At 29.2% G+C, this 13714-nt stretch overlaps 6 protein-coding genes across 6 annotated transcripts; 2 read left to right on the top strand and 4 right to left on the bottom strand.

Annotated features, from left to right (window-relative positions):
* Positions 1-491: 491 nt before the first annotated feature.
* Positions 492-1979, top strand: FG379_003075 (uncharacterized protein; the record flags this gene model as incomplete). The annotated part of the gene is made up of 1 exon (XM_067328705.1): positions 492-1979. The coding sequence occupies one exon, from the start codon at positions 492-494 to the stop codon at positions 1977-1979; it is 1488 nt and encodes a 495-aa protein (XP_067182287.1).
* Positions 1980-2122: 143 nt separating this feature from the next.
* On the bottom strand, positions 2123-2746 carry FG379_003076 (uncharacterized protein; the record flags this gene model as incomplete). The annotated part of the gene is made up of 1 exon (XM_067328706.1): positions 2123-2746. The coding sequence occupies one exon, from the start codon at positions 2744-2746 to the stop codon at positions 2123-2125; it is 624 nt and encodes a 207-aa protein (XP_067182288.1).
* A 1001-nt stretch (positions 2747-3747) lies between these two features.
* Positions 3748-6318, bottom strand: FG379_003077 (uncharacterized protein; the record flags this gene model as incomplete). Its single annotated transcript, XM_067328707.1, has 1 exon — positions 3748-6318. The coding sequence occupies one exon, from the start codon at positions 6316-6318 to the stop codon at positions 3748-3750; it is 2571 nt and encodes an 856-aa protein (XP_067182289.1).
* Positions 6319-6736: 418 nt separating this feature from the next.
* Positions 6737-10168, bottom strand: FG379_002962 (adenosine monophosphate deaminase; the record flags this gene model as incomplete). Its single annotated transcript, XM_067328592.1, has 1 exon — positions 6737-10168. The coding sequence occupies one exon, from the start codon at positions 10166-10168 to the stop codon at positions 6737-6739; it is 3432 nt and encodes a 1143-aa protein (XP_067182174.1).
* A 786-nt stretch (positions 10169-10954) lies between these two features.
* Positions 10955-11620, top strand: FG379_002963 (uncharacterized protein; the record flags this gene model as incomplete). Its single annotated transcript, XM_067328593.1, has 1 exon — positions 10955-11620. One exon carries the CDS (start codon positions 10955-10957, stop codon positions 11618-11620), a length of 666 nt encoding a protein of 221 aa, XP_067182175.1.
* A 191-nt stretch (positions 11621-11811) lies between these two features.
* FG379_002964 (uncharacterized protein) lies at positions 11812-13569 on the bottom strand (the record flags this gene model as incomplete). The annotated part of the gene is made up of 1 exon (XM_067328594.1): positions 11812-13569. The coding sequence occupies one exon, from the start codon at positions 13567-13569 to the stop codon at positions 11812-11814; it is 1758 nt and encodes a 585-aa protein (XP_067182176.1).
* Positions 13570-13714: the final 145 nt, after the last annotated feature.

The following is a 13714-nucleotide window of genomic DNA, read 5'->3' on the forward strand; positions in this document are numbered from 1 at the left end:
ATAGTAATTAATCTTTTCTCTTTGTTTCGTTGCCAAATTCATGTTATTTTTAACACATGGCGCCAATCCGTAACCATGTGGTTTAAATTTTTTTGTTGACATTTTATTGAAAGTAAGACTAAATTGCATGCAAATTGAATATTTATTTTATCAATCTGAGAAAAGCTGGGAGAAACGATTTGTTGTTGCAAACTTAGATTTACTTTAATTGTCCATTTGTTTTAGTTTATCTTTTTACGAAGTAAAGTTTTTACAATGGTGAGTGAAATATTAAACTTCTTCCAGAATTATCATTTTTTTTTGTAAATTGATTTTATCACTTTTAAAGCAAGAAAGTTGTAAAATTAAATTCTATTTTACTGAAAGAAAGATTAGAAGATATACCTGAAAAGAATTTATCAAACGAATAAATCGTTAATTCCCATGAATTATTTAATTATTAAAAGATTTACTAGTCAAGAATTACAAAATACAGGGAAATAAACAACAAAATGACTAGAATAAGAAAATACTATACCGAGAAACAACAACCCAATAGAAAAATAAAATCAAAAGAAAACGAAAATCGTTCTAATATAACAAAAAAATTGGAAATTTTGTTTCTCATATCGAGTTTAGTAATATGTTTAGTAATTTCCCTAATAAGTTTCGTAACACAGGGAAAAAATCAAATTAGAATGGATTGTAAGAACCCGGACCATATTATAATAATGACACACGGATGGGCAGGAACCCCTGCAAATATGGATGTACTAGGTGAAAGAATAATTCAAAAAAATAACTTAGAAGCTGAAAGTGGAGATAAATTTGAATTGAATATAACAAAAAATAGTCTTGAGCCATTATCTGGTAAAAACTGTTTATTAATTTACAAAATCCATTCTAACTGGGGTTATTTTAGAAGTATATTTATAACTTCAGATGGAATTGAAAAAGGTGCAAAAAGAATGTCAGTAGAGATAAAAGAAGTAATTAAAAAAAATCCAACTCTGAAGAAAATATCTTTTATTGGTCACAGCTTAGGTGGTCTGTATAACAGAGCAGTATTGCCATTATTGGCAGATGTAAATATAGCGAATAACAAAAATATCGATTCTGAAGGAGAGAACCTTGGATTAATTTCGGGTCTTATCCCAATGAATTTCATTTCAATTGGAACCCCACATAAAGGCGTGCTAAGAGACAAATGCACATTGTTCGGACTTGAAGTAGTGAGATTTGTATTTCCACTAAAGTGGATTTCGATATTACCAACAATTTCACAATTACTTTTAATGGATAAAAGTGCTTTACTAGTGGGCAAAATGATGAATAGTATGGAAATGATTTATCCACTATCGTGGTTTAGGCATCGTCATGCAATTGGTTCAATTAAAGGTGATATGTTAGTTCCACCTACATCTGCTTCATTACTTCCCTATTGTATAAAAAATAGCGATCCAAAGAAGCATTTATATTACAAACCTAGTGGCAAGAACAAATGCGACATAATTAACAAATTTAAGCACTTACATTCATACCTAAATAGCGATTATTATAAGAATAATTCCAGGAATACGGGAATAATAATAAATAATAAATCAAAAATGAGCACTAAAAGTGGCGATTTAATTAATTGGATAACTATTATTGATTCAGGTAGAATAAATAACAAAGTGACAAATTATTCCGACGGCGATGAATATCATTGTCAAAATGTTGGAATAGGTGCAGAAAAAACCCCAAAAAACAAAAGAACAAAAGGAATCAAAGAATCATCAGCAAACAAATTAAATTGTTTACATAATGAGGCGTATAAACAAATTAGTGGAAATCTAGATAGATTAGTTTGGATGAAAACGTCGGTATTATTTAAAAATAGAATACATAGACTATTTTCACACCAATTAATGATGTATTGTTTTGAGAATTGGGGTTATTTTCTACTTGGAAATAACTTTCAACTACTTGATCATATAATAGAAAATATGTATTTGTAATTTCAATCCAAAAAAAGAAGAAATTATAATGCAGATCAGCTAGACAATAATTATTAAAATCAAAAGAAATATAAAGATTGTTAATAAATAAAATAAAAGCTTTAATTCTTTCCATGCTTTAGAATAAAAAAGAAAAAAAATTATCATTGTAAATAATGGATGAATAACTTACTTGATATTCCAACAGTTTTATTCATTTTACTAAAAACGTAATTTACCATGCTCCCTGAATTCAAAGGGAAAAAATCACGAATTAATAAATATTTTACAAAAACAAACTTACTCTCGTTTTCAACACTTGATGAAATATCCTCAATTATTCTATTTTGTTCATTTATCTCCTTAGAAATAACTAACGCAACTTTTTGCAATTTATTTGTGTGTTCACTTATAAAACTAAAATTCTCATTAAATTCACTTATATTTGAATTTTCATTGGCAATATAATCACTACTATTGTTGCTAGCCAACAAGTAGTTTTTATTCATTTCCCTTCTTCTTTGGAACTCATTCTCTTTTCTCCTTAGACTTATTTCGCTTAGCTTGTCCTTACAATCTGATATTTTATCAAATAACCTCCTCAAATTGCATTCTCTATTTTCCAATTCTTCTCTACTTATTTCAATGAATAACTCCGGATTCTTTCTTATATTTTTCAGTATATTTCCTAAAAGTGAATGCATTTCTAAATATTTTTCTATTTCATTTCCTATTTTAATTTGTAATTGGTTACTTCCAGCCATTTCAATGCTTCCATTTTCAAACATCCGCGTTAAACTTTCGATTCCATTTTCAACTTCACTAGTTAATTTATCACATGTTCCTCATTTCTAAGAAAGAGCTCCCACCCACACAAATATAGGTAACCCTGTCCTATCTTTAACATTACCTGTATGCTTTGTAATAAGGATCATTTGTGTACACTTCCATGATTCAATGATAATTTAAAGTATTGTGGAGAATCTCAAGGAAATGTACTAATAACCTGCTGTTTCTCGGTAGAAAGGAAAAAAATATAAAAACAATATTCGCAGATTCATAATATGCTACTAAATATTAATTAGTTCGTAAAGTAACAATCGGAGAAAAAAATTAAACTAAAAATTGTTTCACACTGGAAAAACCCCCCCTGATATTTGATGCTAAATTGTATTGGTTTTAATTTTTAGCTGTTACCCGCTAAAATGAAAAATAGTGTTAATATTCAAAAAAATCAATAATTTATTACTCATCTCACGGAAGAAACACTTCCTCCGCTCACACACCAAAAAAAGGAACAATTGTCTTCCAAATAGTCACATTTACTGAGCCATTTCTCCATATAACCTCAGAAATTGTGGCAACTTTCATACAAAATCCGTCCATGGAAGACGTTCATCTTCATTTAAACAAACATTCTTCTGGTAAAATACACCAATAATGTCGGAAATAAACTAAAATAAAAAATTTGGGAAAACCCACAATTGTATTGTCTCTAAATAATATGATTTCTTTTCTTTTGTATTCATAGACATGCAATTCAAACCGGTAAACTCAATAACTTTTGCCTCGAATTCCTTTCTTTTTTGATTGAATCGAGTTAATAGGAGAGGAATGAACGCAAAGTAAAGAAAAGAAAGGTGAAGTTTCTTAGCTTCAAATTCGCTCTCCTATGTCCTAGATCATCAAAAAATGTAAAAATGTAAATGAGAGTAAACATTAATAATTCAAAATATAGTAATTAATCCATTTTTATAGAATAATTCTTACTAATTTTCTCAACAAGATGTTAGTTGTAACCACCATTAGATTGAGAAATAGCAATTCCCTTTCCACCAGTTTCTCTATTTGAACACTCAACATTACTGTTTTGTTTCTTGTTATCTTCATAATTGTTATCCCTTATTTTAAAATTTTTAATAACACTCAATACATTATCAATTTTACTTCCAGAAAACGCATTTTTGTTGATAAAGTCCATTTCACCTTTTAGCATGTCAATTCTAAATTGGATCCTGATATTCGGAACGTTGGTTCTAGTTATGTCGTTGACTTCACGTGGTCGAAACTTTGTGAGAATGTTGTAAAGTGAATCGTTTAGATTGTTGTGATTTCTAACACCTAACCAATTCGCTTTTGTTTTGGGTGAAAAACCAGATTGTAATACAGAATTCCTTGCAATTTCACACAAGTCTATTTTATTTAATTTCCATATATGAGATGCAACTGAATATTCCTCAAGGAGCGACTCATCGGTTAAATGCAGTATCAGTGGATCATCAGTAGACAGTGAAACATTCAAACCAACACTAAAGAACTTTGGAAATGGATTTTTCATTAACTCTAAAAACAATGCATTATTTGAAACAGGTGACACCGCAATTCCAATCTGTTTAAGATAATACAAGTACTGTAGAACAGGAGTTTTCTTTAGTAGAATTCCATGATTTATCGAATCAGCTAACAAATACATTGTAGCCAAATGCGATATTTTTCCTGCCTCTCCACAATGAGGTCTAAATTTTAATGGTTTTAAACCTCTAGAATACATAAGTTGGTTTATCACACGGATATTACTATACATGTAGAATCCCCAATATGAATACGGTGGATTGTCACCCACTTTCCAGTCTTCTGGATAAATAAAATCTAAACTTTCAGACGAAAACTTTCTTTGTCGGCTTTCATCATCAACAGAATCCCAAGCAACAATGTTAGAAAGCAATATGTATATCAATGGATATTCACTCGGATTCTCAAGAGCCTCAATAAGTGGGGAAAAAATATTATCTAACATTTCACCAAATGAAGTTACATGTTTTTCCCTATATAGAACGTTATAGATTCTTGGTACTTGAATGACCCATCTAACTTGTTCACAATATAAGTTATTATAATACAGCCATTCAGATAAACTTTTCCATTCGTTTTTATCCTTACCATAAACACTAATACGCCACTCAACATATTGGTAATGTGTCGCTCTTAAATCTTGTATTACTTCTTTAGTAATATCAGCCAAATATCTACCTTTTATTGCATTGTTATATTTCAAAAATATTTCTCGCATAACGTTTGATCCAAATAAATTATATTTTTCGTTAAATCGATCGTATCTTTGGAAACACGTTCTAATAACATCCATATTAAAGTGTACTGTTGATTTGTTTTGGTCAGTACAACCTAAAATACTCTTGAAAACTTGACCTAGTGTACTACCAACATTATCTTGATTATATAAAACAATTGAGTCTTTATCAGTCATATAACACTTCCTAATATACTTGAGTAAATGTTTCTGGCTCATACATGCAGAATGGTGTACATGTGTATCTACTTTATATACATTATAAAAACCTGTCTCAATATTGTTTCTGGTTAACTCATTTTCAAACTTTCCATTAAACAGAGTATAAAGTTGATAGCTTTGAAGCAAGAATTTAAGACGATAATACGCAAAACTTTTTACAATTGGAGTATGGGCCATAGTCAATATTCTCCTCAAGCACCTAGTAAATTCGTAAATTGACTTACTTTCAGTTTCATAAAGTGGGAATAATTTATTCACGTTGGAATTTGCATCATTTGTATGTTCATAAGAATCTTTTGACTCTTTCTCAACTATCTTCTTAAATGTTATTGGATTATATGCTAAATTATGGTTTGAATACCATTTAATTTTATATATGCCGTTTATCATTTCATACTTTATGTTTATTTTACCGGGGAGGTTTTTCTTAATATCCTCTATATCTTCAACGGAATTACCTTCATGCAAATATCCATAATTGTAAATCATTGTATGATCCTCCTCAAAAGAAGGCAAGTCATAAACCCATTCATCTCTAATTTTAAGAACTTCGTCTATCATTCCAATTGCAAGATTCATCTCGTGATCATACAATTTGGAAAAAACCAACTCAGAGCTTGGAATAAATCTAACGTAGTCTAAATCCTCTAACATATTTCCTACTCTTTCATCCACTTCGAATAAATTTTCTGTTGAGCCATCTCTTTTTAAATATGAGTAAATACTTTCAGGTCCAGTAGCCTCTCTATTTATTTTATAATAATCATGATACAGTTTCTCGTTGTTACCCAATGATAATGAATCATCATCTCTATTCATTGTGTCGTCATCTTCCATTCCCATTTCATCGCCAAAGCAACCCTCACTAAAATAAGGGTCATCATCCTCACCTCCATCTTTGTACTTAATATAACCATCTAATGAGAATTGGGAGAAACTCAGTACATTATTCAAATCCTCCTGCTTGCTATCAAAGTGTTCATACGATAGTTTTTCGTCATTGTTAGATAACTCTTGTGAGCTAGAAGTGGTGGAGTGCTCTATTGCCATTTTAACAGAACTCCCTGACTCAATTACTCGAAAACTCTGGTAAAATCATACATAACAGTAAATCAAATTTAGGATGACCCTTTTCCCAAGCGTACATTACAATATATATATGTATCTTACTGTTTTCTCGACATTGATTTTATTAATTTTATTTTAAATCGTCTTTACATTTCGGCGCCGAATTGAAGTGGAGAGGTCTGTTTGACATTATGTCTACTCAAAGTTAAAATTTTGTATTTTTAATAGAAATATTATTTGTTCTGTTACTCTCTTTCCCCCACCCCAAGTGAATCTTGGGCTTAGTTATTGCCTTCACACTTCATTATTTTGTTCCGTTTTTCTTTGTGGTTCAATAATTGGCACAAGTAGAAATGTAGTTGTTTGTGACTTGGAGTTCCATTAGCGTCTTTTTTGTAGTCTAAGGTTCAATTAATGTAAATGAGTCAATGTAGCCGTATGGGGACTCTATCCTAACCAACTGGTCGTGCAAGACTGGTAAACCATCTAACTCGAAAATGTTAGAATATGGATCGCTTATTGAAACAAGCGGTTCTGTTATTTTGTACCCTTCAAATGTACTTAAATGGTCAGTACCAAGTGCATTAGTTGAATCAAGAACACCCCCACAATTGTTGCTAATATTCATATCCTCATCTATTATTACCGTTTGTCCATCAATAGAATCATTCAAAATTCTGTTGTTTAAACATTGATTATTTATACTTTCATCAATATTCATCAAACTATAAACTGAATCTTTATTCAGAAATACCTGATCGTGGTACATCTTGAATGGCTTGTATTCAAATAAATCATTATTTTCACACTGCTTATCACCAAAATCACAATCTACTGGACTAACTGAGCTGTTTATTGAATTTAACTCATCGTTAATTAAATAGTCTGAATTGAGATTATTTATGTAAATATCCACATTCATGAGTTTTGTATTAAGAATGTTCCCAAGTCTCCCTGATTCGCTACAATTAACATTATTCATAATGCCATCTGCCGGGATTTGATTCGTACTTAAATTATCGTCTTCATCATTTAATTGGCCTTGAAAAGTATCTTCATGATCATTTCTGTTATATATTCTGTTTTTGTCTTCCTGGATAGTTATATTTTGATTTGAGTAAGTTGTAGAGTGAGTTAAGTATGTTGAGACTGCTTCTCTATAGGCACTTGTTACTGTCTCCGGAGATACTTTTGGATCTATGTTTTTAACCCAATGATTTAATGGTTTTAACGAGGTGTCGATATTGTTATTTTCTTCACTATCATTGATCAATTTAGATCCAATAACCCCTTTTGAATTATCCCTAGAACTAGTTTCGGAGCCACTGTATTTGCAGTTTTCAGTTTGCGATTGAAAAATACAAGCATGCTTTAATGCTTTTTTAACACCTCCATAAATAGTTGGGTTGAAGGATTTTGTATTCATCTGATTTAGTGTACCCAAACGTTTATAGGATACTATAAATACCCTTCTGCTTGGAACCCATATTATTCTTTTTGGTAATGGCTTCAACCTATTTGCTTGTTCATTAAAGCTATAAACACTATCTACATCACTGTCCATATCAGATTTAGCAGAGATATCATTCTTATTTAAAACATAGTTTATATTATTTGCAATAGAACCCAACTTTTGAAAATTTTTTTTATTATGACTTTCAGACTGTATATTTTTACCTGCTGGTAGTGTGATATTGCTATTTATATGAATATTTCCATTTATGGTATTGTCATTGCTATTAATGGGTGAGTAGTTACCTTCTTCATTTAAGTTTTTTTGTTTTTTTATCCATTTTATTGCAAGGTTAAAGGCTTCAAGTACCCCTCTTGTTTTTACTGAAAACCAAGCTCTTCTTTTATTGTATGTAATGCTAAATCCAAGTCTCTTCATACAAAATTTTATGAATGTTGAGTATGGAGGAGTCAATAAAATCTCTACCTGTTGGGAAATCATATTAATGTCCTCAGAGATTACACTTAAAATATGCTTGTTTTTATTATTTATAACGTCTATATTATTTATCTCATTACAATTTTCAATAATATCATGTATTTCGCTTGAACAAATATTTGAGTTTCCATTACCAACTTTATTAAAAAACTCCCGATTGTTTGACTCATAATAACAGTTGTTGTCACATTCTGAATACTTGTATTCTTCAATTTCAGTTCTTATTTTTTTTTTCTTGTAACTATTTACACTACTTCCTGATGAATCCCAATTCTTGACTGTTTTTGAAGTTATTGGTGTACCATTGTTTTCCTTGTATTTTGAGTTATAAATGTTTTTATACTTTATCGAACATATCGTAATATAACTTTTAAAAAGTTCAAACGGGTCATTTTCATAACTCAAGCTAACGCCAACAAACTCTTGTTCACGAGCAATATGGTCATTTACACTTGTTTCCAGTGAGGTGTTGTCATTAACTTCATATTTAATATGCCTTGAATTATTTGTTTGAGTTTGGTATCTCCAAGATAAAGTATCTAAATTCCAATATATTCCTTCTGGATATGGAAGCAGCATTTGCCTATGCTGTTCTATCATTAATGGAACTGGAATACGAATGTACTTGTATTCGTCAATGATTTTTTCACTCATCCATTTATCAAAAAAGCAATAAAATAAAATGGACTGTGAAACATAACACTTTTTTCCCAGTTCGTCATAAGTATTATTGTTATCATTTCTCAGTATTTGAAATTCACATATTAGCATTTCACTTGTACTCCTAGTTAAGTAATTCTTTACCAGAAGAATTTCTATTGGAACATTTTTAACCTGATCATTTTCATTTATTTCATTTATTGTATCTATTGAAATACCCTTTTTTGATCTAAAATTTATTTTATGAGCAGACTTTAGAGTATAAACCTCCTTTTCACAGCTTGTACTTTTCAAGTGGTCAAAGTAATTTATTTGGGATTCTGTAAGATTCAACATATTATCTTTCTCTCCAAGCATAAAAACAAGTGCATTCCTATATATCTTTGCAGAAAATTCAAATTCGCCATATCCATCTAAGGTTGAATCGCCCTGATTTCTATTACAAAGGCTACAATAGTATTCGTTAGTACAATTAAGTGAATAAGGAATTAATATTTTTCTCAAATCGTTGTTTTGATCGAGGTTGTGGCTAGCTGGACTCTCAAATCTGTCAAGTATACCCCCGATATTTTGAGTGGTTGTATTTGCTGTAGAAATCGGGGAAGTAGTTAGATCATAACTTTTTGGTGAATCTTTAAAATTCATAATATCAAATATCCCTTCTGCTTTGCTACTTCTCGTTCTTAATTTCATTAATTCGTCACCTATAGTTGGAAGCAATAAATCCATATTATTTTTTACAGATAAAACTAGTTCATCTCCAGGATAAATACATACATTTGGAATTGTGATAACACACAATCTTCCATCTATAACTTCCAATTGGCAGTTGCTTTCATCACTTTCTTTCCAAGTTTTTTGAATAAATCCAAGGATCCCAGTAATATTTCTTGTATCAATAACAATGCCATTGTAACGCCAGACCCAGTTTAATGAACTCCTTAATTCTGTGTAACAATATTCCTTGCTTCTAAATATTAGACTATCTAGGCTCAGAAGCTCTCCATGAATCTCTCCTATTATTATCCTTTCATTACTGTTTAAATTTAGCGTATTATTTCCAATATATCTTACACCAAATCTTAAATAATCAACATCACCTATTTTTCCATGTTCTTCATAAAGTCCCAAGTAAGGAATTCCCAAGTCATTCGGAGACCATATTATGTCCCTTCCTGTTAATTTTTTTATTTCCTCTCCTGACCTTTGTTCTAATATCATATTTAGAATATAATTAGCTTCTTCAGAAGTTTTATTTGTATGTTTTCTTTCATATGAGTTGTTAAGAATTTAATTAGATAGTTTTTGTTAAACTTTTGCTTATATTCACCTTTAATTAATTCAAGGCATTAAATATAAATTACAACTACCCCCTCTTTTGGCACTTAATATTCATTACTCTTAATTTTGTTCCACTTACTCTATCTCCTTTTTTCCCAACCATTTAATTTCTTTAAGTGGCATTTATTTTATACTATCATACGGTATTAGTAATGTGTGGGTATTAAATTATATATTAACCTTCATCACGATACCTATTTATTACTCTATTATAATTTATTAACCCTCACCGACCATAAACGATAGTCATAATTTTCTATATATATTTTGCATGTATATTACACATGCATGTTATGCATGCAAATAAAAGGTATCGTTTTTATAAAATAAAATAAAAAAACTTGCACTAAATTAAGGAAAAAAAATGATTTTGGTAAATAATTTATGCAATTAAAATATTTTTTTTAATAATTTTATTTCGGCATTTAATGTGGTCAATATTTTTTATATATAAGATTAAATAGAATATATCAAAATAATATTCAAATAAAACAGAAAGCAAAAAACAAGGATATAGATATAAAAAGTAATAAATTAGACCAACTGTAATTGTCTTATGCATACTTAATCAAAAAAAGTATAAAATATAACTTCATAAACTTCTTAATGTAATAAAAGATATATGTATGCATTTGTGTATGTCATATTCATGATTCTAAAGTATTAATGAACCGAGATAATAGGGAATTAATGTTATGTGGGGTTTATGAATGTAATTATACAAGTAAAAGCGGAGAAATAAGACATATAACTCCAACTCAAGATTATTATAAAAAATTAAACATATGTGAAGGAACAACGAAAATACTACTTCCTTATTATGTAGATATTAATTTTGATGGAATAAGTCAGTTTGAGACGCAATCACACATTGTACTTAGGTTCAATAATATATCAGACAGTGTTCTAACAAAATTAAAGAGGATGTATATAATTCATGAAGGAATTCCTGTGCAACTACACAACTTAAATTGTTTTTTAATAGGTAAGAACAGTAAAATAAATGATAACGTAAGACTGAGTTTATTGGGTTCTTCTATGATTAAAGACAAAGTTCAGTACTTTAAATCTATAAGAGTAGTCATCAAAATTGATAATCCAACCCATAATTTTTGTGACAATGTGGCTGAAAACAATACTCAAACAATAAGGATAATGGTCGATTATGTTATTGATTTGGATAATCTAATATCAATTTTTAATTCCACAAGGAACGAAAACTCCTCAATAGAAAACTATTCTAATGAAGGTTTAGATGAAAAGGATTCCGAGGTTGATAGTCAGGATTATTCGTTTGTTCCGATATTGATGCCAACTATGGGTCACAGGTAGAAATGAACTAATTGTGGGAAAAAATAATAGCTTGAATTTATAAGGCAACAGAAAAATGAAAGGAATTATATACAGGTAGAAATATTAAAAAAGAAAGTATTGCTTCAAGACAATTTAAATAATAAGTATATATATATATAGTTTTAGCTTACACTTAACAAATACTAGGTAATATAGTAAGTTTGTATGAACTATTCTTGCAATAAAAATACTTTTGCAGAATTTACAGGGGTATTCATAAGATTCATATTTGTTGATATTCTTTCAAAATTGATTCCTTTGGAAAAAGTTGTATTGTTATCGCAGTGTTCATTATCCAGTAAATCTTCTGTCTCAAATTCGTTTTCCTCGTCAGTTACTGTTGAGCTGGTACTATTTCTCTGATTTAAGTTAACACTTCCCCCAATTATTCTAATATTTGTTTTATAATATTTTTTGTAGTCGTCCTCTGAAATGTATTCACAATTATTACTCAGGTCGGTTTTGTAAATAACAAACCATCTATTGTACAATAAAACTATTTTAAATATTATATCTATTTCCTGTAATTTAAGAACTAAAATCGATGAAATTGACATAATAAGACTAAATATATTATTGCTTAGCCATAAAGGAACATCATGTCTCATAGAAGTACTTAATAGTGTTTGGAATCCTTGAATTGTAACCAATCCAACAATACCATAGGTTTCAGCATTGTTGATTTTATATCTATTGTAAATCCCAATCATTGAAATTGCCGAAAAAATTATTGCAAGTAGTTCTTTATTATTAATATTAAATATTGAACCAAACATGGTTTTTATAGCAAGATATAAATTAAACTTCCCGTTAAAGTCCAATTCTCCAAGTGTTTGGTGTATTAGTGTCCTTAGTAACAAACAAGATGGGAGTGCGATTAATATTTGACCTAACGTCATAAATATATGTATATGAACGTTACAAATTCTTCTTTCAGTATCTTTAAAAACATAATTATGATTATTATTTAATTGAAATTCATTAATTATTTTTCTACATATTAAATGAAACAATATGTCGTGTAAACAGGGTAAAATTAAGGCAATAAGCATCCCCAAATGAATAATGCCAATTTTATTACCATTATAAAAATTCAAAATAAGCTTGTCTGGAGTCGCAATTAACAGCGAGGAAAATATTAAGAATACCACCAACAATTGACGCATTGTTATTTTATTATCGGTAATATTTCTGGTAACAAAATTATGATTGTCTATTTCATTGTTTATTAATTTACCGATTTCTGATTTATCTGCATCAAATATGTCATTAAAGTCAATTTTTTTGGGTGTTTTTGCTTTTTGTTCCATATTAAATTTAAATGTCAAAATTAAAAAAAGTAAAACACTTATTACAGGAGTAAATAGTTGAAAGGAAGATATGGTTTCAATACTAATAAACATTTCTGTAATCGGTTGTGAAACAGTAATTACACCTGATATTAACATCCACAAAAGCAGTAATTTTTTATTTTTTGCTGATACATTGACTACTTTTTCAGGGTTATTATATATCATATCATTTTCTCTTAAGTCATTTTTAACTCTTTTTTTTAATATATATAATTCAAATAATTGGAAAAATAACACAAATATACAAAATATAGATCTTATAATGATAAAATCAACCATATTTTTTTGAATATTATTCATTATATCTTTGTGTAACAGTGTTAATACAACTCCACTAATAAATATAATTTGGTTTTCAAATATTGGTATTAATATTTTTTTTGGATGAGGAGGAATCTCACAAAAAAGATTGTTTCTCCTATCATAAAAAGAATATCTTTTTAAAGGAATCTCCTTAGTTAATTTAGAATCATTTTTTCTTTCTTCAATACCAGCTCTTCTATTATTCACAGAAAACACTTTTCTTGACTCTAGCTGAATTTTTTCCAATACAATAGGTTTTCTGGAGTTTTCCATTTTGTAACTCTGAATGTAGAACTGATAAATAAAATATGGAGAAAAATAAACACTAATAGATAGGTTGATAAAATGTTATGTTATGAGGAATATAATATGGGATATCCTTATTAAAAATTACTTCAATTTTAACTTTTCACACATT

The sequence above is a fragment of the Cryptosporidium bovis genome (genome assembly GCF_009768925.1).
Source record: "Cryptosporidium bovis isolate 45015 chromosome Unknown contig_5, whole genome shotgun sequence".
In the NCBI taxonomy this organism is placed as follows: Eukaryota; Apicomplexa; class Conoidasida; order Eucoccidiorida; family Cryptosporidiidae; genus Cryptosporidium; species Cryptosporidium bovis.